This window comes from Borostomias antarcticus (assembly GCF_949987555.1).
Source record: "Borostomias antarcticus genome assembly, chromosome: 21".
Lineage (NCBI taxonomy): Eukaryota > Metazoa > Chordata > Actinopteri > Stomiiformes > Stomiidae > Borostomias > Borostomias antarcticus.
Genome location: NC_140254.1, coordinates 15959716 through 15972174, shown reverse-complemented (window position 1 = coordinate 15972174; position 12459 = coordinate 15959716). Strand labels below are relative to the sequence as shown.

General features: G+C 49.0%; 1 protein-coding gene across 1 annotated transcript; it reads right to left on the bottom strand.

Moving 5' to 3' along the window:
• Positions 1-705: 705 nt before the first annotated feature.
• ppp1r10 (protein phosphatase 1, regulatory subunit 10) lies at positions 706-11972 on the bottom strand. The gene is made up of 19 exons (XM_084455355.1): positions 11906-11972; positions 11431-11736; positions 7696-7804; positions 7457-7543; positions 6555-6690; positions 6117-6168; positions 5805-5894; positions 5419-5556; positions 5200-5305; positions 4958-5061; positions 4583-4695; positions 4235-4394; positions 3987-4130; positions 3599-3845; positions 3405-3480; positions 3064-3285; positions 2829-2958; positions 2312-2713; positions 706-2179 (listed from the first exon to the last, which is right to left on the bottom strand). Exons 3-19 carry the CDS (start codon positions 7800-7802, stop codon positions 2019-2021), a joined length of 2475 nt encoding a protein of 824 aa, XP_084311481.1. The 5' UTR covers positions 7803-7804; positions 11431-11736; positions 11906-11972; the 3' UTR covers positions 706-2018.
• Positions 11973-12459: the final 487 nt, after the last annotated feature.

Sequence of the window (12459 nt, the reverse complement as noted above, 5' to 3'; positions counted from 1 at the left end):
TCAAGTTTAATCTGTCATATCTAGTGATACCAATTGAGATCAACTCTGAGAATTCCTGTAGTGATGAATCCCTGGTGGCTGACATAATGAAATGTTGAGATAAAAGCATTAGACATTAATTAGTGTGTAAAAGTATTAGAGTCAAACTACACCCAAAAAAAGACACTCAGGAAGGCCTGAATCAATTGTATAACATTTATTTAATACATCATGTACAAAATACTTATAGTGATAATATGTACATGCGTATGAACATGTGTATGTATTTACACAGCCACATAGATACTAACATCTCTTAACAAAAACTAGACCTCAACTGGAGAGAGGTCAATTATCAACATTGTATCAAAATAAAAACTGAAAAAATACAGACCAAAGAAGATAAGGGGAAAAAATCCATAATTACAGTCCCACAAGAGACATGAAGGCCACTGTTTTCACAGAAAACACTTGAAATAGTTGACCCAGAGAATAGCTGATCCATCTTCCGACTGGACTTAATCTAACACTGACGGAGCACTGCTAAACCAGCCTGAAGGCGACATACGCCTGCGCAGGTCTGAGCAGAGACAAGAGAGGAGCAGTGACAAGACGATAGGTGGAATATGCACTCCAGAAAGAAAAAGAAAAAAAAAAGTGAATCACAGGGAATCAAGAACTTTTGACCTTCATGATTGTCACATCTGATACACCTGGTGAACCAATGAGGCTGCTAAGCCAGGCCAGAGGCTGGGGAAAGCCTTATTTGCCATAATGGCGCTTGATTAAAAAAAAAAAGGCTCATGAGGAACCAAGCAGAGCCATCCCTGTTGTTCCTTCTCTGGTAGAAACACAACTGAAACAATCTGACACATTCATTACCAGACACTTCATGGCAAAATAGCACTTCCAAATAGCCCTGAGCATCAGTTCAGTAGAATACACAACATGTACATTTTCAGTGCTCAGGCCATTCTTCTGGGTTGGTCGATCACGTTTTCAACACTGTAGTCTTATTTGCTCTCAGGGAAATGTTTGAGACGTGAGGCCTAGCCTTTCTACAGCGTCGCTAGGATGGAGAGATATAAAAAACGGCACCAGCAGCAAGTGGTAGTTCCTGTCGAGCTAGTAGGTGGCGGCTTGGACTTGCCCCTCCTGAAGTGCTGCTAAATAGCGGAAAATCTAAAGTAGTGAACACCACAGGTGTGTTTGTGTGTGACTGGGGGAGCAGCAGACCAGTGAGTCCCTGGGTCACCAGACCCCCTGAAACAGATCCACCCACCTCTACATAGGAATCATTTGGTTCATTTGACATTCATGTTCTCTACAAGCGCCATACGTACGCCAGTTAACTCCCAACATGTAAAACACGGACTGGCTTTTGGACGCTTCTTTCTAACAATAGCTTAAAGACGAACAGAACCACAGTTGGGAACACAGTGCATAGTGCAACAGCTTCCACTTGGGGCCCTGTTTCTGGGCCTGGCTGCGTGCCCAGCGTACCTGGGCAGGACAGGGTTCATGTTAGAGAGAGTCCGGCCCATAGCAGGTCTGACTGAACGCAGTAACACCCCGGAGGCATCTATACCCGGTTGCCACAGCAACATGAACATAGTGGTCATTACTCTTGAAACGGCTGTGTTAAAAATGATTATACTAAAAAAATCTATAAACGTATCATCATCATCGTCATCATCACTGATCATCTTCTTCACCTCACAGCTATGGAGCCCCTACTTTTAGAGAGAGAGAGAGAGAGAGGGGAGGGGGAGTGTTTGTGTGCACTTTGCCAGGCGAGTATCCTCGCCCCCCGGGAAGGGAGAGAGGTGGAACACAGAGGCAGGAGCTTCATCACCTCAGTGTATGAGGGGAGAACTAGACAAAAGCAAAGGCCGGTTTATACCCTAGTTCCTTTTGTGGATTTGTACTCTCGCGTGTCTTCAGAGAACTCCCGGCACAGGAGAACCCCGGTCTACGAAAGTACTCTCTCCGAGGTCCGGTTCTGTTACAGTTCTGGGGCGGGACGCGGAGTGTCGCGTCTAGTGTCCATGCTGGGGATGGGGGGCATGCTGGTTGTTGGCGGGGTGGTTGGGGGGCAGCGGAGGGCCGTTCACGCCGGGGTGGTAGAATGCACAGTTGCTCTCATAACGGCAGTTGCCTTTCATCATGAAGTGGCGACAGACAGGCCTCTTGGACATGTCTGAGGAGAGAGGGAGAGGAGCAGAGGGGAGCGTTACGACGCGCCAAGAGACACAGCCGCATGCATCTTTGAGACGTTCGCGGGGTGAAAGTGATCAATTTTGGAAACGGCGGAGGCGACAGGATGACTCACCTCCCATGTTGTTGAGGCCTCCTCTAGGCCCCCCTCGGCCACGCCCCCTGAAACCCTGCTCCCCGCCTCTCCCCCGGCCGCGGTGGAAGTGCCCTCCCCCGCCGCCGCCACCACCACCACGGTGGGGCCCGCCCCTCATGGAGTCGTCGCCCCAGTAGTTGCCGTTGTCCCCGCCTCGCCCCTGGCCCGGGGGCGGCCCCATCATGCGGGGGGGCGGGCCCCCGCCAGCGTTGAACGGCGGGGCGTGGTTGTGCGGGGGCGGGGGGTGGTTGAAGTGAGGCGGGGCACCGGGGGGCTTGTTGGGGGGGTAGCCTCCGTTCATGGGCATCTGCATGGCCATGTTCATGTTGCCCATGTTCATGTTGTTCATGCCGGGACCGTGGCCCAGCAAACCCTGGTTGACTGGAGACACAGAAACACACAGTCAGTCACCAGTGTTGGACAAGGCTAGACATCAGTACATGTATCATCTTGTAGGGGTGGGGGGGGGGTTGGGTTGAGGGGGTGCTGTGCTGACCTCCGGGCGGGGGTCCTGCAGGGGGGTTCTGGGCCTGGGTCTGCTGGAGTGACCCCAGTAGCTGCTTGATCTTGTCGGAGAAGTCGGGCTGCTTGATGAGGTCCTCGGTGGACTGGTTCCCCTGGGCGCCCTGGAGGACAGGGAGAAAGAGGGACAGGCAGAGAGTTAGGACACCCCGGGGTCCGGCAAACAGGCTGAGATCATCCCCAGACCGGACCTCCGCTCTCTCCCTTACCATGATGGAGGAGAGGATCTCCTGGACGTTGACGGTGGGCGGGATGGGGGCGGCGCCGGGCGCGCCCGCGGCCTGGGGGGCGGGGCCGCCAGTGCCCAGGGTGCCCATGAGGTTGGCGAGGACCGGGGGCAGCTTGGAGGCCTCGACGGGGCCCGGGGCCGAGCCGGGCTGGGGGGTCGTGTCCATGGGCTCCATGTAGCTGTCGTCCATCATGGTGGAGTCCTGCGGAGAGGAGCAGAGGAGGGGGGGGGGGGGGGTGGGGGGTGTCAGAGAGGTCGAGTGTGTGTGTGTGTGTGTGTGTGTGTGTGTGTGTGTCAGAGAAGTTGCGGAGGATGGCGTACCTCGTCGAGGGGGATGAGGCGTGGAGGCATGGGCTCGTAAGGCTCTGGTTCCGGCTCGTGGGGACTGTCGGGCACACTGGAGGGAGAGAGGAGGAGGGGGGGGGGGGGGGGGTTAAGAACGTCAACACTTCACACCGTCCAGAGAAAACAACCCGCTGAGATGTCCTCCTCCTCCTCCTCCTCCGAGGCCTCACCTCTCCTTGCTGAGGAAGATCTCCTGCAGGATGCCCATCTCGCGCTCCCTCTGGGACAGCTTCTCCGTGCTGTTGGCCCCGGAGGCGGCCAGCGAGCCGGTCAGCGTCAGGGGCCGCGGCGGGGTCCAGGGGACCCGCTCCTCCATGGTGTCGTGGGACAGCCGGCGGGACATCTCGAACGTCTGCCTGTCCATCATCAGCTCGCGCTTGGCCGCCTCGCCAAAGTCCTTGATCTTGTTGACGTTGACTGAGGGACAGAGAGAGAGAGAGGGAGAGAGAGAGGGAGAGACAGAGAGGATATGAATGTTACTCCATTGGTCTTCACAATCGTACCTGTGCTCTGGGAACGGGATGTGAGCTGCTGGTTGAGTCTGTGGTGTCGTCTCACCTCTCTCGGTCTCGTCCAGGTCAAAGTAGAAGTACTCCTTCAGCTGCTCCTCCTCCGCCCAGCGGACGCTCTTCTTCTTCTTGCCCTTCTTGGTCAGGTTTTCTTCCTCCCCGCGGGGATCGGCCAGGGCGTTGGGCTTCTCTCCTGGGAGGGGGACAGAGACGGCAGCAGGGCAGGGTCAGACCTGGGCGGGCGGGTGCAGGGGGGGGTGAGAGGAAGGGGGGGGGGGGAAGGGGGGGTGTTCCTACCGTTGTCAGACGCCTCAGGGTCGTCAGCGGGCACCGGGGTGCCGGGCTGCTCCAGCTCCGGAGGTTCGTGGGGGGGCGTGGTGGAGGGCTGGGCGTCTGGGGACAAGGGCCGCGTCTGGGACGACGAGTAGCAGGGCGGCTTGCTGTCAAACGGAGCCGGCTGGAGAAGAGAAAGACAGAGAGGGGGAGAGGGGGAGAGAGAGAGAGAGAGAGAGAGGAAAACCGTTTGGTACGTGCCCAAGTTGGCTTATATACAGAGCTGTATTGTGTGTGTTATATACAGAGCTGTATTGTATGTAGCTGTACTGGGTATTGTGTGTGTGTGTTGATCTTGGGCTGAGGTCTTACCTTGTTGGACGTCGGGGAGACAGCCCCCTTGGCGTTGGCCTTCTTCTTCTTGATCTTGATGCCGGGCACCGGGGCTGAGTTGAGGGCTTCCAGGAACCCAGTGCACTCGATGGCTGCGCCCGAGACAGAACAGAAGGTGTGGGTTAGCACCTGCAGCTAGCTAGAACAATGGTAGCCAAGCCGGAGAACATGGCCATCTCTACCACCACTATAGAGCATCCTGAAGATGTGTGTGTTCATGTCAAATCAAATCAAACTTTTTTATAGCGTATTTCATACACAGAGGCAACACAATGTGCTTTCATGTGCTCTATAGTGTCCTGGAGACCAGAGTTGTATGTGTGTGTGTGTGTGTGTGTGTGTGTTGGGACTCACGTTGTGCAGGGATGATCTTGACTTTGATCTCCTTGGTGGCGTTGGTGGAGATGTTGAGTGGTTTGTATTTCTTTTCTACGGGCGGAGTGTCCCCTGGACCAGAGCTGCTCGGGTGAGAGAGACACACACGGGAGGTTAGTGCTTCCTTTCAACCGCCCGGGGGCAGCGTTTAGTCTGTAGTTCTCTATTGAGCCAGAAGAGGGCAGTAAACACACAGAGCTCAGATAGAAGGCTGTCTGTACCTGGGTCTCTTGAGGAGAGTCGGCTTGATGTTGTACTTGTCTCCGAGCTGGGGGGCCACGGGGGGCTTCTTGGCGGGGACGGGGACGGGGGTGTCCATCTCCAGGCCTGTCAGGAAAACACAAGGTTTTAGAAGACGGGTCTAGCCTGGTGCCTGGGGGGAGAGGGGGCTCCAGCAGGCGGAGCGGTGTGCCAGGCAGGCGGGGGGAAGGCGGGGTTACCTATGGAGCGGATCTTGGCGTGGCTGGGGGCGTGGGCTTTGGGCTTCTCCTTCTTCTTCTCTTCCTCCATTGGTTTCACCGCTTCGTTCTTCACTTCTCGCACCGGCACCTTGCTCTCCTCCTTCTTACGCTTCTTATCTGGGGGGGGGGGGGGGGCAGTAAAGGCTTACTAAACTGATGGATGGCATGAACAGGTTTAAGATACACAGGCAAAATTATCTGTGTGTGTGAGTGAGTGAGTGAGTGAGTGAGTGAGTGAGTGAGTGAGTGAGTGAGTGAGTGAGTGAGTATATGTGTGTGTGTGTGTGTGTGTGTGTGTGTGTGTGTGTGTGTGTGTGTGTGTGTGTGTGTGAGGGAGAGAGGACAGAGAGAAGAGGAGTGTGTACCTGCGGGAGAGGTTCCGCTGGCAGATACACTCTGGGAGCGGATGATGGCCATCCAGCCGTCCACCACCACGACCGCCAGCTTCCTCAGCTCTGACACACACAGACAGTCGTCGTTAGAAATGCAGCAGAACTCCGGGGATAGATATATATATATATACACACACGCGCACACACTCACGCACGCACGCACGCACTCTCACTCACTCACTCACACACTCACTCACTCACTCACACACTCACACACTCACGCTCGTTTCACACTGGGACATGCGGTGGACGCTACACAGGGCAGGAGGAAGCTGTAAAACTCACCTTCCGTCTCCCCGGACTTGCTGAGCTGCTTCACCAGCTTGGCTGTGTTGTTCTGAGGGAAGAGCCACAATCACTATTAGTTTGGCTGTGTTGTTTGTGGGGGGGGGGGGTTGTACCTGTTTGAGGTGGTCAGTGTGTTGGGGTGGGGGTGTACCTGTTTGAGGTGGTCAGTGTGTTGGGGTAGGGGGGGGGGGTGTACCTGTTTGAGGTGGTCAGTGTGTTGGGGTAGGGGGGGGTGTACCTGTTTGAGGTGGTCAGTGTGTTGGGGTAGGGGGGGGGGTACCTGTTTGAGGTGGTCAGTGTGTTGGGGTAGGGGGGGGGGTGTACCTGTTTGAGGTGGTCAGTGTGTTGGGATAGGGGGGGGGGGGGTGTACCTGTTTGAGGTGGTCAGTGTGTTGGGATAGGGGGGGGGGGGGTCAGTGTGTTGGGGGGGTGTACCTGTTTGAGGTGGTCTACTTTGAGGGGCAGCTTCTGCAGAGTGAGCAGGATGAGCTGCAGCAGGGGCGTGTTGGTGGTGGCCTTGGAGTAGGTGAGCCAGGCGTTCAGCAGCTTGTAGCCGCCCACGCGGATAAACCTGCGCGAGGGGAGGAGCCAGGCGTTAGAGAGGAGCTATAGACAGACTGTAGACTGGTCTCAGATCAGTTCAAACTGTAGTCGGAGAGTCGCAACCGAACACGCCCCAATAGTGGAGGGTGTTGTGTCATTTGACCTTTGTCACAATAATCTATATCTTCAGCAAACAAAGTACTTTCGAGCCGAGTACATCGGCGGAGGCTTGTTACAGAATAACGACAGCCGAGTCATCTTGCAGGAGACTGAAAAACTGACCCCGGAACACTTCACTTTTATACAGTTGCGTCTTATTTGTGTCAGAGGCGGCTTTGCTGACTTTCTGTACATCAGTTGCTCGTCACTGTCAATTCCACAAAAACATGTTCTCTCATATATTTCTAGGCATACTCCCAGTGATTGTTCTCTGCTCATTAAACCTCATTGCTATATGTTTTCTATTTCATGACCGTCTACTCATGCTCACTCCTCACATGCTCTTCATGGGCCAGTGCAGCTCCTTATTTCCTGGCTCCATTTGTTTAATACTACATTTGACCCTGCCTGCACTTACACGCACTTCACTTCCACACAAGCAACTCCTTGACCGTTCCAAATGTTCGTCGGCACACAGGTCTCCATCAACTCAAAAACACAATTGTTTCAGATACATAGTGGTATATAGATACAGTAGTGTTGGCCATAGTTCATAGCTATGCTAGTACATGTGAAAGCTACTTAACCAGTTTAATTATCCAACAAGGGAGGGTAGGTCAAATGAATAAGCTTACCTGTTGAGAACATCGTGGGATTTGGTCTGTAGTAGGATGTTCAGGTACATACACCTGCTCACCATCTTGTGTGAGGCCTTCATTAGACTGTGGGAATAAGGGCAAGGCAATAAGAACATGTGTCCTGTCATGGGCTTTTAGAGGGATGGTGAAGTATGAGTAGCACCTTGTGATTAGTCAAAGATTCAACAGCAGGGTGAAGTTGAGCATGTTGAGCTGACAGTGATCCCGTTCCTCACCTGAACACTTTGGGCACCCCCTCCAGGCTACGCAGCTCCCCATCCTTCCCCAGCAGCGCCTCAACTCCCTTCAGGATCTCTCTGGGGTCCACTGGGCCCACAGCCATGTCTGGAACACACCACAGACACAGGACATTAATACACACCAGCAACATGCTCAGGTGCTTCACAGCATATCTTTGGAAAGATAATGATAAAAAAAATCATAATGTTGCCTCTACAAATGTTCTTTAAGGCCTGCCGGGAGGGCTTTCTTTTTGGAGAGCTCCATGGAACAAACACTGCGTCATAAGAAACAGGAATAAACTGCCCAAACTCTCTTTTCTATTCTGGTTTTCAACTGAAACTCAATATCCCGGTTTACACGTATTCCGTCCACGAAGCTGAGCAGTGCTGCAATGAACCAGAGGTCTTCATCACGTACTCCTGTCAGAACCAGTCCCACAACACCAGACACAACAAGCCTGCAGCACAACCAGACACCCCACTGCAACGCAGTGTAGCCCTGCCTCATGACTCACACGGATTATTGGAAGCATCTGTATTTTTCCTGTCAAGTTCGATGGGGATGTTGACTATGAGGGGAGGGGAAGGGTACTACCGTGCTGTTCACTCATAGCAAAAGGATACAGGCTGCAATAAAGAGTAAGAAGGCTAGGCCTGGAAGTTCTTGTTCATTTCCTTTGAGAAATATGCCTTACACTGAGGCAGGGGAACAAAAACATCTACTGTGGTTCTTCTGAGACTGGACCAATCAGGAAGTAGAGATGAAAGGAGTCAGTCTAGCAGGTTGAGACATACAACGACAAGACTCAAGAACCAATACCATTCATGTTCATGTTGACTTCCCCAAATACTGTAATCCATATTTAAATTACTGTTTTATTTAGAGACAGTACAAAACGTGAACAAAATATTTTCATTAGGGGTTCTTTGTCTTCATAAAACAAATATACAGAGGTAAAAACTGGAACAAAGATGGGCTTAGACTAGGATATTAAGAGGAAAAAGGTTGTTAGTTGTTGATCACTGCTCCGCTGTGGAGGGATATGTCAGTCAACAGTGTTGGCAGAGTGTGGCTACTGCCCTCCTATTGGGAACATTTCACAGAAAGGACCTCAAAAATGCTGAACCACCAGCAGGTTCCTCCATGTGAACGACAGCTGGCAAAAAGAACTTGAAGGAGTCATGTTGGTCATTAAGGCCACTACAGCATTTTATGACAAATGTTCTAATTGTAACTACTGAAAAAACGTAATGAGGGGGATGGTCTACAAAATTATGTTGCAATGTTTGATAGATAAATATAAAATGTGTAGCCTATATATGACTAATAAGACTAAATAAATTAAAAGATGTTTTGTTTTACATGCACTATACTGTACATAGGAAAAGATGAGAATTATTACTAAATAGAATACAGAAGCAAATAAATACTAGTGAACCCTGCTCTGAACATCTGCTACCATCTACAAATAAATACTAGTGAACCCTGCTCTGAACATCTGCTACCATCTACAAATAAATACGAGTGAACCCTGCACTGAACATCTGCTACCATCTACAAATAAATACGAGTGAACCCTGTTCTGGACATCAGCTACCATCTACAGGTAAAATATGGTGTATAAAATAAGATCCCTGCATGTAAACTGTAATCTTATGTCACACAAAAAAGATTGTTTTATGTATCTACAGTTAAAACCAATATATATAATCAACTTAATGTTTTGAAGCATCATCCAGTATATCTCCAATTTAGTTTGGCCATAAATGGCCTGCAACATGTGAAAAAATAAATAACTACACAAAAAACAGGGCAAGCAAGAAAAACTCTCAAAACAACTGATGTAATTTAGCACTTTTCTATGCAATATAAGTTTACCTACTGTACAAAACACTTGATGTATGTAAACTTAGATAATGATCTCATTACAAAATGATTATATCTGTGTCAACAGTTAAAACGTGGGGCCACTACAACATCACTATTCCCTGTTTGAATGTGTTTCTAGTACCAACACAATACCATCTATGGCCCTGTCTGTTTAGTTCAGATTAAGTGGGGGCGGGATCTGAATGCATGCATCTTCTTCAATTCAATGCAGAGGTAGTTCATGTTTACATGAGTATTAATTGCTTTTTTGTTAGCAAAACATTCTATTTTTCATCACCAGGTGCTTTGAATGACCATCTCCAGGAAATGGATCTGGGTGTCATGGTGTGAGAAATCAGTTTGGTCTTACCCGTGAAACTGTTGTAGTAGAAGTTTTATATAGTCTCAGAACTCCACAACAGGGGACAACAACACACAACTCCTGCAAATGTCACTGTCACATGTAGACAAAACCAATAGAGAATAGTTAGACATGAACCTCATTAAAAGTTCGTTGGGAGGAAAGAGAGTGAGTGTGCATATACATGGCAATAGAACATAGGTGAGAAGTAGCCTGCTATGGCCTATCTATACAAAGAACATCTTTCTGTGTCCTACATTTAAAATGGGCTCCCATTTACATAGGCCTAAAATTATTAATGCAATGCTGCATTGCAAACACACCAGAATCCCACCTTACTTTACACCCCTTTACCATTACGGATATGTCTATCCATATCTTGTCTGCTACGGTTCTATTTTAGTACCCATCTATGGAAACAAGTTGAAGGAGTACTTCAATTAGTTGACTTATTACACTCGTGTATTATGAATGAGCCTTGCTAAAAACATTAGTTGCGTAATAGTTCAGCAGCCGTTAGCCTATCAAAGGGACATCTGTCACTGCTTCCAGTCCTCTGCGCGGCTGGTTGGTCCTATGACTGAGGGAGTGGAAAAGTACCCCGTGGTACATGGATATCCAAGCCCTGCCCTCTTTTGTTAACCACTTCGTGATAACCTCGTTGAGAGCAGAACAACAATGGTTGAAATACCAGCGAAACTAGAAAAGCAACTACATTGGAAATGTAGCCTACAATATCCCAAACCGAAACGAAGCTAGAACCAAACGAATGTAGGCTGTTACACAACTGCGACACGGATCGTTAGATAAACAACCTCCTCGACTGTCGCTCCAGAGCAGGACGAAGCCATGACAGTCTGAGTCTCTATGGTATGACACAACAACAACCAGTCCACCATGTTGTTGCAAGGCAATTCCAGCAAAACCTGTTCTGAACCTCGGAAGAATATTTTCCCCTGAGCCTTTCGATCCTGCAATCTTTATCCTCAGATTGCCATGAACATGTAGGACGAAGATTACTGCCCTGGCACTATATCGCCAACAATATCAAGTTTAGGCTTTTAAGAAGAACCACATTATCACGATTCACGAAATGACCCATTTCCCGTCCGTATTCCTCAATCTAAGCAATCTTTATGTATAGATTGCGGTGGGTGTTTGTTCCAAGGAGCAGCTCTAAATTCAATTTGGCAGCAAAAATCCAGATTCACAGGCAAAAAGTACTCCCTCTCTGTGCCTACGGCAATCTTTATGAATAGATTGCTTATGGTTAATTTACGAATTATCTGGCTATATCATTTTCATCGTTAATATAACATCGTACATCAGTCTCACACACAAAGAAACGGAGCGTTCTGGCTCCGAGACTTTCCTGTGTGAGCTCATATCTACCAGCCCGGAGCTACGGCTAACCCCGTACGGAGACTAGCCATTATCTACTTATTTTTCATGAATTTCGGATTATCTTCGGATAATTTTCTTTAAAATAAACACTTACTATAAAATACCTCTCCTCAGCGTCTCGGGTAGCTATATACGTTAATATTGTGCTTTACAGCAACATCTATCCCTTAATTCATCAGTTTTATATCGTAAACCGTCATGGTTTTATAACCATCTTAATGGCTGAAAAACTGCTTTTATGGGCGGGGTAGTGGAAGTTAAAAGCTATCTTTTCCTTCTGGAACAAACTGGAGGCAAAAATAGTAATCAAATGTCCATTACTTGAAGAAAAAAAATGATTTTTGAGTTTCAGGTTGTTCAAAGTCCTCGACGCCCAATCTTCATCGAGACAAAGTCAGACCTGAAAAAGACAACGAAAGACATTTAAAATATTATCCAGCTCCTTTTCTCGTCGTCGTTCCTAACCTTAATGTTGGCTAATGTGTCTAATCGTACAAGATGAAACTTATGTATAATTGCGCATTAGTTTTTGTTTAAAACAGCCACATCTCTCTGCCGCAGCTACTCACCTCAGAACAGATCCAGGAATGAGGGGAGAGGGGAGGAGTTTGCTTATATAGGCCTGACGGGTTTGACATCATCCGCGTCGTGTTCTTGGTAACAAAATGGAGTCTTAAGTCACGCGCTCCAATGCTGAATGACCTTCATGGTTTTCCAAGGACAAAAACCCGGCGCGATGCTCGGTATTGATATAGTTCTCTGATCAAGTCCAATTTATGTCACATGTCCCTATACAGTTAACAGATTTACTGCGTTTAACGAATAATTATCTCGCTTTTACTGGGTTATAAACTATATTTATGATATATATTTCTTCGCAAAACATTTACAAAATGGCGGAGTGTTGAAGCACGGCCATGTCCCAATAGTGTGAAGTTGCTTCCTCTTGCGGTTTCCTTTCATTCATATCCGCTGATGGACTACAACTATCCGATTAGGGAAAGTTATCAAGAAGCAACGGCAATGTATTTCCTAACCTGTGCATGTTCTATTAATACATCCATGGCATGCACACATCTGAAAACCGAACGAGAGGATACAATACGAGGAAGTAGGCTACCTT